This window comes from Elephantulus edwardii, unplaced genomic scaffold, assembly GCF_000299155.1.
Source record: "Elephantulus edwardii isolate Elephantulus edwardi_28Jun2011 unplaced genomic scaffold, EleEdw1.0 scaffold00037, whole genome shotgun sequence".
In the NCBI taxonomy this organism is placed as follows: Eukaryota; Metazoa; Chordata; class Mammalia; order Macroscelidea; family Macroscelididae; genus Elephantulus; species Elephantulus edwardii.
This window is the reverse complement of record NW_006399787.1, coordinates 11,286,824-11,299,210: the sequence shown is the minus strand read 5'-3', so window position 1 is coordinate 11,299,210 and position 12,387 is coordinate 11,286,824. Positions and strand designations below refer to the sequence as shown.

General features: G+C 47.3%; 1 protein-coding gene across 1 annotated transcript in view; it reads right to left on the bottom strand.

Moving 5' to 3' along the window:
- LTBP2 (latent transforming growth factor beta binding protein 2) overlaps positions 1–12,387 on the bottom strand; it is a 148,136-nt gene that overhangs the window by 112,515 nt on the left and 23,234 nt on the right. Inside the window, 1 exon segment of the mRNA XM_006884680.1 lies at positions 7,445–7,691. Within this exon segment, the coding sequence (XP_006884742.1) occupies positions 7,445–7,691 (247 nt within the window).

Genomic DNA, 12,387 nt, shown 5'->3' with positions numbered 1-12,387 from the left:
AAAATGGAGAATGATAATTCTGTACTTTATTTTAGTATATTTTGTTGCCTACATAAAGGGCCTTCAGAAACAAGAAAGTACTAATTTTGTTCTGGAAGGAAAAGTTAATTTCTTGTCCAGGGTATCAATCTCGCTATTACAGGGAACAATGGTCAGTGTCTTAGGCTGAGTTCTCTAGGGGAGAAAAACTAGTGAAGATATATATAGATAGATACAGAGATAGAGATACAGAGATATAGGTACGTATGTATATATGTGTGCATGTATATGTATGTATATATGTGTGTATATATGTATACATATATACATATATATTTGTGTAAGTTCTAGGTAATCAGCATAAACTGCTTCTCTAGGAAAAAAAAATAGACTGGTCTTTTAGCAAGAGTTGCAAGAAGCTGCCCTTCCCTCCCTCGGTCCACTGGCAGAACAGCCAACCATAGAGATACTGGGGCCACACGCTCGGGGAGAGTAACGTCACCTCTCGGAGCCTTCCTTCCTCAAGTGACTAGAAACGCTTGGGAACCTGTTATAGAGTCATGAGAAGTAAGCCAGTTCACTCATTCAGCAAGTATTGACTTAACCTCACTTTGGGGCTGAAGTGTGTTCAGGGTGTTGGAGAAGTAGGCCAAGGAGGAAGACAGATGAAATCCTTGTCCTCTGGACCTGACATTTTCTAGGGTAATTAAAACAACACTCCAAATAAAGAATATGTTGTTATATGCTGTTGAGTTGGAATTGACTCAGGGCCTACCCTTTAATGGGTTTTTAGAGATTGTAAGACAAAGAAGAAAATTGATTGTCCATCTGTCTCCAGTGAAGCAGCTGGCAGATTTGAACTTCAAGCCTTCAGGTTGGTGACACAACTCCTTAGCCACCAGAGCTCTCTAATAAAGAATATATATGGTGTAATGTATTGGGTTGGCTCCTTAACCAGGCTCAGGGCTCTAAAGAGTGAGTCTTGGGGACATTCTCAGCTTGAACAATATTTGGGCAGCAAGGGCACTACTGTAGCCAACAGCAGGCAGGAAAGTAACTAGGTAGAAAACAAGCATGTTTGGGGGCGTGTCAAATATGGTGAACACAGAGCACCTCATTGAGAAGGACAGGCCTGAAAAGAAGCGTCATGAATTTAACTTACCCCCCAAAAAGACATGTTGACATTCCTAACTCCAGAATGTGTGACCGTAACCCTCTTTGGAAATAGTCTTTGAAGATGTTACCAGTTAAGTCATTATGATGTCTCACTGGAGTAGGATGGCTCCTAACCTTGTATCATGGTGTCCTTACAAGAGAAGATGCCCAGAGACAGGAGGACAGAGGAAGGATGACATGTGACACTACTGTCCTTCAAGGACCAGTGACTGGGACACAGAGAGGAGGAAGGTCGTGAAGATTGAAAACATGAGGCTTCCACCTGCCCTGGCTAGCTCTGATGATAGAAGAAGAAAGGGGTCACAAACAAAGGAATGTGGGTTAACCTCCAAAGCTAGAAATAGCCCTTAGGTGGCAGCCAGCAAGGAAATAGGGACCTCACTCTTAAAACCACAAGGAACTGAATTCTGCCAACCATCTGAATAAGCAAGGAAGCAGACTCTCTGGCCTTGCGCCTCCAGAAAGGAACACCGTCTGCTGACACCTTGATTTTAACCCACGGACTCATGTCAGACTTCTGACCTCTAGAGCTGGAAGAGAATCCATCTGTATGTGTTTAAATTGCTAACTCTGTATTCACGTATTATGGCAATGACAGTAAACCGCTATAGTGACTAACAAGGTAGATATTCAGAAAGAAGGAAATCTAAAAGGTGAGGAAGAAGTTGGGCTGGAAAAATGCTGACCCTTGAGCCCAGGGAGGGGAAGGAGGAGGAAGCTCACTCAAGTGAGATGCCCCAGGGATGAGGATGGGGATACTGATAGACCATCCCAATACATGTACAATCCCTCCCCACAGCTAAAGCTCGGGGGATCAGCCTGAAGAGAGAAACCACCACAGGCCCACAGCTTCCCAGATTCCCTGACATTCCCATCTGTCCTCCATAGTATTGTCCTCCAGAGCCCTTACTGTAAATATTTTCTTGTGATTGTAATGAAAGTTTAAAGATTAGTTGGATTTTCATTCACTCATGGTTGCACATTTTCCTCCCTACCCACCTCCCAGTTCACTTAAAAAAAGTATATTCATTCATTGTGGCATAATTTCCTCCACCTCTTACTCTGGGCTGTTGTCATACAAATAATGCCTAATCATATATTCCTTTTAGACAGTTCTTTCCTTCATCTGTTTCAATGCAGTGCTCACTGAACACCTAGTTACCTCCAAAACCGCATGTCAGACCTGTTTTATAACAGTAATGTCATACAGTATTTGTCCTTTTGTGACTGAGATGTCTCACTCAGCATAATGTCCTCCAGGGTAACGCATGTGTAATACTTTACAAGTTCCTTGTTTTTCAGTGCTACATAGTATTCCATTGTGTGAACAAATCATAGTTTTTCTAACCCTAAAAAAGTGGAACGTTTCACGGATTTGCATGTCATCCTTGGGCAAGGGCCATGCTAATCTCTGTATTGTTTCAATTTCAATATATGTGCTGATGAAGCAAGCACCTTACTATAAATATTGTCCAAGTTTGCTTAGGATGCCCTCAGGCCTCAGCCTCTAAGGGTTTGGGCTCCGTGGTGCTGGCTCCAATGACTCTTCTCATGTGCGGTTGGTGAGAATGACCCTGGTGGAAGTCATATCCCAAACCCGTCAAAACCACTACTGGTGCAGAGCATGCTTGCACTCTTCTCATGAGACGAGGTCTGGGGCTACCGCTTCTCCCCAGAGCAGGCCTTTCTGTATCCTATGTCTGTACACACATACACACACACACACACAGAGAGAGTTTTCTCTATTGCCTACCCCCTGCCTCTCATCTGCCCCAGTCCTGCTGGCAAAGAGAATAAGCCCACTGATGACAGCTCATGTCCAGGCTAAGGGCTCTGCTCACATGATCTCATTTAATCCTCCCTGCAGTCCTATCAGGTGTCACCGGGAGGTTAAGCTTCCTGCCTAATGCCACCTAGCTGGTAAGTGACAAATATAGAATTAAAACCCAGCCTCTAAGCCTCACTCTCAAGGTCTAGTACATGGGCTTCAGAGCACCTGAGAGATGCTCACTCTGACTGACTGAATCCAGAACTTCATGTGAATCTGATGATTTGCATGATCCCAGATGAATTACAAACCATCAAAGTAGGAAAAACACTGGTCTCTACTATTTTTCAAAGCCTGCTGGTACCCATGCTGGTTGCCTCCCCCTTCTATCCAAACTCTCAAGGTCCTTCTCTCCCTGCCCATCTCTCCCCCAGGTGGGACAGACTCTTTGTCCAAGCCTTGGATGACATGCCTGGGTCCAGGGCTCAGAAAGTGTCCCTGCAGCTAGTCCAGGCACAGCTGGACAATGTCAGAGCATGGCTGGCCCTCCCAAGGGCCCCAACTACTGCCTGGGACTCTCCTGGCCTCTCCTTCTCCGCTCCCTTCTGGACACCAATCTCTTGGCCTCTAACCATCACCAGTCTTGCAGTGTCTCTCCTCCCCGGACATTCTGCTTCCCCACTCTGAGTGCCCTGCGCTGGACACAAAGGGTCTTTCCAAGCTGCTATCAGGAGAGAGGCCAGGAGTTGCTTGGGAAACCTGGCCAGGCGCACAGGAAATGTCTGACACCGCCAGGCAAGCGGGACTTGGCCTCCCAAAGCAAAACACAGCTGGGCCAGCAGCGGGGCCCGCTTGGACTTTCCCAGATTTCATGGCACTGAGGCACCAGGGCAGAGGGAAACTGGGCTGGCCCGGAGGTTGCTTCTTATTAGAAACATGACAGTAGCCCCTGGCCAGGGCACTGTGGAGCTGCAGCCCAGGGACCTGCCTGGCCTGAGACCTTACCCAGGGCCTTGGTCTCTGCACCACATGAAACCTTCTCTAGAATTGAAAGACTCACCCCTATCTCATTTTATTCTCCTTCCCTAGCAATATCCTTTTCTCCCCAGCATCTATCCCATTCATTGCTTGATTCAATGCACAGTGACACAGCACTGACTATGTGCCACGCAGAGTCATTACTATGGTTGTTGTAACTGTTAGCTGCAGGTGAGCAGACCATAATTCATGGAGAACCTATGAACAACAGTGCAGAACCTTGTCTTATCTTGCACGTTTGTCACAGTCTCCAGCTTGTTCAAGTCCATTGCCACAGCCACTGTGTCAATCCATCTTGTTGAGTGTCTCCCCCTTCCACTGACCTTTCCAAGCATGATGTCTTTTTCAGACAGGCACCCTCTAACAACACGCCTTGAGAATATGAGATGAAGTTTCACCATCCATGCCTCCAAGGAGCACTCGGCCTGCAATTCTTCCAAACAGATTTGTTTACTCTTTTGGCAGCCCCTGGGATACTCAATACTCCTCGCCAACAACACTGCAGTGGTAGTACCAGGGATAAATGAATCAACAAAGAGGAAGCAGTCCCTGTTCTCAGAGCTCCTGAAGCAGTAGGGGGTCAGCCAGCAAATGAACACTAAGGACTGGAACATGGCAAGGGGGGTAGTCACACTGTCTGTCACAGGAGGTTCTGGGAACGGGCTGCTGTTGAAGGCTGACTCTTCAGTTAGATCAAGTCTCAGACAACTAATATGAATGTGATGCCTCCTATAAACTAAGCAGGCACTGTGGGAGGATTCACTGACAGTGAGTCAGCTCCAGCTCATAGGGCCTCCGTCAAGTCTCCAAGGCTGTAAATCTTATGCGAGAATGTCACAGATTGGCTGGTGGATTTGAACTGTTGACTTGTTGGTGGTTGTTGTTGTGTACCATAAGTTGGAACTGACCCATAGCTGACCCTCCAGTGGGTTTTCAGTGGCAGTTAATCACATTGGAGGAGACTGTCCACCCTTCTCCTGAGTAGCTGGTGGCCTCGAACCATGTGTTGTTGGGATTGCAGCATGGCTTCTTGCCACTAGGCCACGAGAGCTTCCTACCTTTTGGTTAGCAGCCTGATAAATTATGTACCATGCCACCATCAGAGGAGCTATGGAGAAATCCTAAGAGCACAAGAGAGTCCCTGCCTCCAAAGTCATAGGCCACCCAGAGTTCAAGTTCAGATGCAGGACAGAGACTCACAGGTAGAAGAGCCCAGTGTACGCTGCATGCAGCAACTGAGGGCTGATGGAATGAGGGAGGGCTTTTTTGAGGAGGTGAGAGTGTAATTCAAGAGCATAAGGGGGCAGGTTGACTTGACAAGCAACTGCTCATACACACACACACACACACACACACACAGTGGATAAAGTCCTTGTACAATGAAGGAAGCTCACAAACTAAAACAGAGTTTGTAGGGGAAGCCCAGCTGAAAGGACTGTGCACCCGCCCTGGCTGGCCTCTCCACTGCATACCCCAAAAGCCTTCACTCCAGGCAGAGGCCCCTGGGACACACCTGGGATCCATGAGAACAAGGCTCAGACCAGGGACAGATTTCCCCTTAAACAAGGTAAGCACCAGCTTGCCTGAGCTATTTGACTAATCTGTAGTGAACAATTTTGCCACAGATTAGTTTTTCACCACTCCTCAAGAATGGCTGTGTGTGGTGAAAAATATGTAAAAGTATTCACTACAGATTAGTAAATAAGCACAAGTATGTTCCTGTTTACCTTGCTTAACTACACACCCCGCATCCCTGTCAGGCACTGTAAATCCTCAAAGAGGTTTTGATTCTGAAAGAAAGTGTGATGGGATTGGGAGAGACACAGGTACCACCCATGCCTAGAAGCAGAATTTTAGATGTAGTGAAAACCGAGGAATTAATCACTATTGTTGTTATTCACCAGCAAGTTGGAACTGACTCATAGATGACCCTCCAGGGAGTTTCCAGAGGCTATCAATTGCACCAGAAGAAATTTGGTGGATTCGAACTGCAGGCCTTTGTGTTGGTAGTGCACCTCCTTACAATTAAACCACCAGAGCTCCCTATTCACTACAGATTACTGAATAGACACAATAAGTAAACACCTTGCTTATTGGATAATCCAGCCCTGGCTCAGGCCCCACCCACCTGCTCGCAGCCCATCCTGGACCCTCTGCTCTGCCATCTGGCTGCTCACAGGCTCCTGGCTCGCTCTGCTTTCTACATCAGCATCCCCAGATCTGGTCCAGAGGAGCTGGTTCTTTTCTTTTGATCTTTAGAGCTTCCTAGACCTTGATCCACATCCGTCTTTCAGTTATTCTCGTTCCTGGAAAACTGCTTGGGTGCTCAGGGGCTCAGAATTCCATTTTACCAGCATCCTGCTCTGTCTGGTCTCCCCCCTTTCAGAGGAGCTGGGCATCTTCATTCTCTTCCTTTTCAACCAATCCCCTGAGTTTATCTCAAAGTTACTTCAAAATCCCCTGAGTTTTACCTCTTCTCCCTGAGGGACCCATCTTTTTTTTTCTCCTCAGTTCAGTAAAACAAGGTTGCAATATTTCATAAAGAAGTTCCTAAGTAGGATAGGAATGGAAAAACCAAAAGGAAAACACAGCCCCTAGAAATGGACCAGTTTACAAAATTCAGGTTTCCTGTCGTGAATAGAAAAAGTCTAGCCAGATGGGCTGCCAAGAGACCAAGGAATTCTGTCCTTAAACACTCCCCTCACCACTGATTCGGCCCCTCCCTCAGATACTCCTTCTCTTCTCCTCCAAGTAGAGAGGTGGCAGGGAGTGAACTACGGGGTCTTTGTCAGGCAGAAGGCCCCTCTCTCATCCCAGAGACCACAGGTGGACAAGGAGAAGAAACAAGACTTAGAGTTTACTACATGTCAGGCATTACTCTAAGCATTTTCCTTACGGTAACTAATTCAATCCTTCCAATAATTCCATGAGGTGGGTATTAGCGGTTTCTGGCAGCTTACTGGTAAGAAATTGCTCTGCCAACCCAAAGGTACATGATTCGAATCCATTAGCTGCTCCACAGGAGAAAGATGGGTAGTTTCCTCCCATGCAATGTACTGTTTCTGAAAACCCACTAGGGGGTCAGCTATGGGTCAGTTCTGAGTCAACGGGATACAATAACATCTTATTGATGAGAAACTGAAGCTACGGTTTTGGGAACTTGCCCAAGGTCACCAGTCTAGGAAGTAACAAAAGTCAAGTTCAAAATTAGAGACTTTGGTCCATACACCCCCTCTCCATCTTCTCCCAGGTGCTCAAGGGTGGAGGCTTCATGCCAACCCCAATATCTGATTTCCTGTCTACCTGGCACCCGGGAGGGACAATTGATGAGGGGAAGGGGCCGGGAGGAAGGGCAGTTCTGGCTCTCTCCACTAACATCTTCTCCAAATGTTGGAGGAGATCATGGCCCTAAGGAAGAAGGCCCTCCAGAGAGGGACTGAGCCCCAGGATTCTGAGGTCTCCCCCACCGAGGAGAGGACTTACCTGGCCAGTGACAGCTGTGGTGTCAATGGCCGGCTTGTGGCCACAGTGTCTTCCCTGGCCGCACTGCTCCTGCGCAGGTTGGAAGAACCCTCAGCTGAGCGTCGGGGTGCTGGCCTGGAGTTCTGGGGGTCGAATTCCTCCTCTGGAATGACCTCCTCGCAGCGGGCTCCGCGGAAGCCTGAGCGGCACACGCAGAGCTGGGGTCGGCTGCAGGAGCCCCTGTTCTGGCAGGGCGGCTGGCACACAGCTGAGGAGACAGGAGAAAGGTGACAACAGGGATGGGGGGCCTGAGGCACAGGCTGCCCGCATGTCTTCCTGCTCAAAGGAGAGGACTGGGTGCTGCTTGCTCCGTCCCCCATGCAAGCTGGCAGCCAAACGTCCAACTTCAGAAGGCTCCTTGGCCCATGTCTTTCTCTCTCACCCACAAGCCTCCAGGATGAGGTTCACCTTTGACCTTTGGACCAGTGCAGGACTAAAAAACCAGAGCTGTGGAGTGGACTCGCTACCTGAGGCAGACACCCCTGCGAGGGAGGCTTCCTCTCTAACACTCTTATCACATCCTTCACTATCTTGTTTTTGCTCCCCCCCCCCAGTCTCATAACTTAGAAGAGAGATGTAAACAGTAGACTTTGAATGTAAATTGAGGAAGTCTGTTTTATGGGCAGCACTGGTGCAAAAGTCAGGAGATTTGTGTCATTTTTATTGTTTCCCTGTCTGTCTTCAATTGTGTGATCTTGAACTCACAGGGCCTCAGTTTCCTCATAAATCCCATGAGTCTGGCCTGGGGAGGTTAGGAGAATCTAAGGCTCTCTTGAAGGCATCTTCCTCATGAAAGAGTCTCTCTTTTTCTGGCCTGAGTCAGAGAAAACATCTGCTCTCAATCTCTCAACCCCTGAGAGAGGGGCAAAAGCCCTACCTGCCAGATCTGGGGACAAGGTAAGGCTGGAACTCAGCTCCTGCTCCAAGCCACCATTTAGTATTCAGACCACAGTTTCTCTCCTCACTGTCCATCCTCTTACAAAGTCTGAAGTCACTTCCAATGACCAAGGGCCAAGATAGAGTCAGGCTGAGGGATGTGTCCTCTGGGACTTCTCCACGGTCCCACCTGGGAACATGTATGACCAAAGGAGAACATGGTCTGGCTCATCCTGGACCCTCTAAAACCAAGTGTCTCATCCATCTGTGCCTATTCGTTCAGTACCTTTGGAACCCTATGTTGGAGAAGGTTCCACAAATAAAGAATGAATGAGGCACAGATGGATGAAACACTTGGTTTTATGAGACTGACAGGCTTCCTACTGCGTTAAGAAGCACCTGAGACATTTGGTTTTAGAGGGTCCAGTATGAGCCAGACCACGTTCTCTGAAGGGGGGCACTGGTGGCCTAGTGGCAAGAAGCTGTGCCGCAATTCCTTGTTATGAGTCAGACTCAGCACCTAACAACAATGATGCTTTGGGAACACAGCCCTTGCTTTACATGGAGCTTATAAATGAATAGGGAAGAATGACAAAGAACAAGAAAACAATAACACAGTGTACTGGGCTATTCAAGAGTTGTGAAAACAAACAGGGTGGTATAAGGATCTCTGCCTGAGGCAGGAGCTTGAGTTGGGTGGTCAGAGCAGGCCTCTCTGAAGGGTGAGATGTGGGTGGTGAAAGGAGGCGGGCAGGAGAAGATGAGGTCTTCCAGCGCAAAGCTTTGACGGCTCCAAGGAACTTGGCATGTTCAAGACATCAAGGAGGGCTGGGGGCCATGATGGGGAGGGGAGAGCTATGCAAGGTCAGGAGGAAGGCAGGGGTCAGGCTACACAGATCCCTACTGAAGACAGTTTGGATTTTATTCTAAGTGCAATTGCGAAACTATCAGACCAGGTGCTGGAGGTTTCAAGAACTAAACCCCGGAGAACAGGCCTAGAATCCAAACCTAGGGACTGGATGGGTAACTCTCCAAAATTCCACTTGGCCATGTCATCTCCCTCTCAGAAGTCTTGAGTGGCTCCTCAGAGCTTTTGGGATTCAAGTTCATGGCCTAGTGCTGAAGACTGTCCTAGAGAGCCCCTGCCTTCCTTACCCTCTGCTTTGCATGGACTGTGCCCCCTACCTAGATCTCCATCCCTGCTTCTCTCCACTACCTAAGGCCCACCTCCCCATTTCTAATAACCCACCTCCCACCGCTCCCTCCTCTGAACACTAGGAGCAGCACCTCTGTGCACAGCAGCCACGGGGCATGCCGTGTGGCACCTATAGTGCCGTGGGGCTTCTTTGGCAACTATCCCCACTCTCTATTGTCAAAGCTTGATATCACCTCAACTGTAAGCTGTACCACTAAGCAATAGCTCCCCATTCCCCATTCTTTCAGTTTCTGTTGTGGTTATGTGCCCTCGAGTGGGAACTGATTCATAGCTGACCCTCCAGTAGCTTTTCAGGGGCAATAAATAGCACAGGAGAAGATAGCTCATCTTTATCTCATAAAGCAGCTGGTAGATTCGAGTGGAGTGCACGTGGCAGAGCAAGTCCTTACTACTGGGCCACCAGAGCTCCCTAGTAAACACTACTCTACTTTGTGTCCTAGGCATTTGCCTAGTCTAGATATTTCATATAAGTAAGATCATGCTATATGTGACGTTTTCAATCAGCTGTGGCTTCTCTCAACCAGCATAAAGCCCTCAAGGTTCCTCCATATTGTAACACATGCTCATTCATCAGTTGATGGCTACTTGGGTGGTTGTCCACCTTTTGGCTTTTATAAGTAGTCCTGCAATGACCAATGGTACTGAGTATCTGTTTGAGTCCTGTTTTCACTTCTCTTGGATATATAACTGGAATGGAATTGGATCATTCAGTTTAATTTTTTTAAAAACTACCAAATTACTTTCCACGTTGGCTGCACCGTTTTACACTCCTGCCAGCAACGAACAAGGGCTCCAATTTCTCCACATTCTCACCAACACTTAATGTTTTCCATCATTCCATTGTTGCTTTCTATCTTGCTTTTTTGTAACAGCCTTACTAGGTATGAAGTAGAATGGACTTTTCACAAACATGTCTCAATTCCCCAAATAATATAATGAGTCCTTTGTAGTGTTTTGATTGCCCCTTATGCTTCTTTGTCATCTTAGACCATAGCACGAAGCGTAACGATAATAAGTTGTTATTATTTATGATGATGGCATCAACTGTCTGTTGAGTGTTTACAATATTCCAGGCACTGTATTTGCATACAAGATCTCATTTAATCCTAGCAGCAAGCCTCTGCCCAGGTGCAATTATTTTGCAAATAACACCTCTGAAGTTCAGAAAGTTGACGAGAGTTGCCTGTTGTCATCCAGTTAATCAATGAAGGAGGTAGGACTGGAATCCAATCCAGGTTTTCTCACAACTACACAAGGTATGAGCCTAGGTAGGGCTGGCATGGTTCTTCCTCCCTCTCACCTCTCACTCTTGGCCTGGAGCTAATGGTGAAATAAAAGGAATCTGTTGACTTCAAGTTCACCTCCAGCACACCATGTAGCATGGAAGCCAGGATGCATAAGCGGTGTGATTAGTACTGAATTGGCAGGTTAGTGCTGGGTCACGGAAGCGAAGGTGGGGAGTAGGGAGAAGAAGAGAAGGCAAGTAGAAGGTGATATTGATCAGACTCCCAAAGGTGAGTAGACTGAGCTCAAGGCCAAAAAGTGGACCCAGGGGCCAGTCTGCTTAGTCTGGGGTGAGGAACAAGGAGAGCAGGAAAATATCAGGTCTTATTCTGGGATCTCAAACAGTCCACTGGTGGATCCCTGGACCAGAACATCTTCCTCAGGGCTGTAGACCCTGAGGCCTGCCAGGTTTGTAAACCATGTCAGAGCATTATAACCCAGAACCATTCCTTGAATGCAAACTATAGCATTCTAGATCATCCACTGGCAGGCATCCGTCCAAGCTGCCTTAGTCACCAGCTGACTGGATCCTTGTCACCACTGCCAGAAACAGCAGCTAAACTGTGACCAGCAAGCATAAAGGTGGAGATAAGTCCTGGACAGGCCTTGACCCTGGGTTTTTTGGGTGATAGAGTAGAAATGGGCAGCTTGAGTAATATCCCATGTAGGCTATGTGTGCCACACTACTTCTATTCCTGGGACCCAGACATCCCCTCTGGCAGAAACCAAAGTCTTGGCAAGACCAAGCCAACACACGGTTTTTTGGAACTTGCTTTCACATCTGAGTTGGGGAGCCCTTGCCCATAAGCAGCATTTTGAAAAAGAGTCTAGCTTCAATTCTTCTCCTTCTGAGCTCCAGGGGTCACCTACTCTTAACTTTAATGACAAGATCTCTAGAACTCAAGCTAAATGGTTAATATGTTCAGTGGCTCATCAAAAGATTGGAGGTTCAAGTCCATCTAGAAGTGCACTGGAAGAAAGGCATGGTGATCTCCTACTGAAAAATCATCCACAGAGAGCACAGGACTATTCTAACACATCTGGGGTCACTATGAGTTGAACTTGATAACAGGTCTATAGAAATCTTCGGCTAAGAATCAAGCTCTGTTTTCTTTCCTAACACATTCCACAAGCAATCATTAAGTACCTTCTCTTGGTTGAACCGAATGCCAGGAGAACAAGACAAGTCCCTGGAGGAAGCTTTGCCCAGTGGCCTGCTTGCGAATAACCACAAGAGCCCTTGATCAAGCAGGAAGTTAGATCCTTAGTGAAACCCAGAGTGGGCAAACTTTGATCAGTGCAGTTAATAGCTCATACAGAATGAGTGGTTAGGGGGAAAGCTATTATAATGGCATTTTATACATGCATATAACATCTTGAGTAAACAGAAGTTCTACAAAACATTCACTTCCAGTCAGATTTGTTGGCAGAAAAGTCTGCTTGGGAAGATAACCCCTCCGGGTCAACCATTGAGGACACTTTGTATGGAGGCCTGATGTGCAGAGACAGATCCTGACAAGCTTCACGT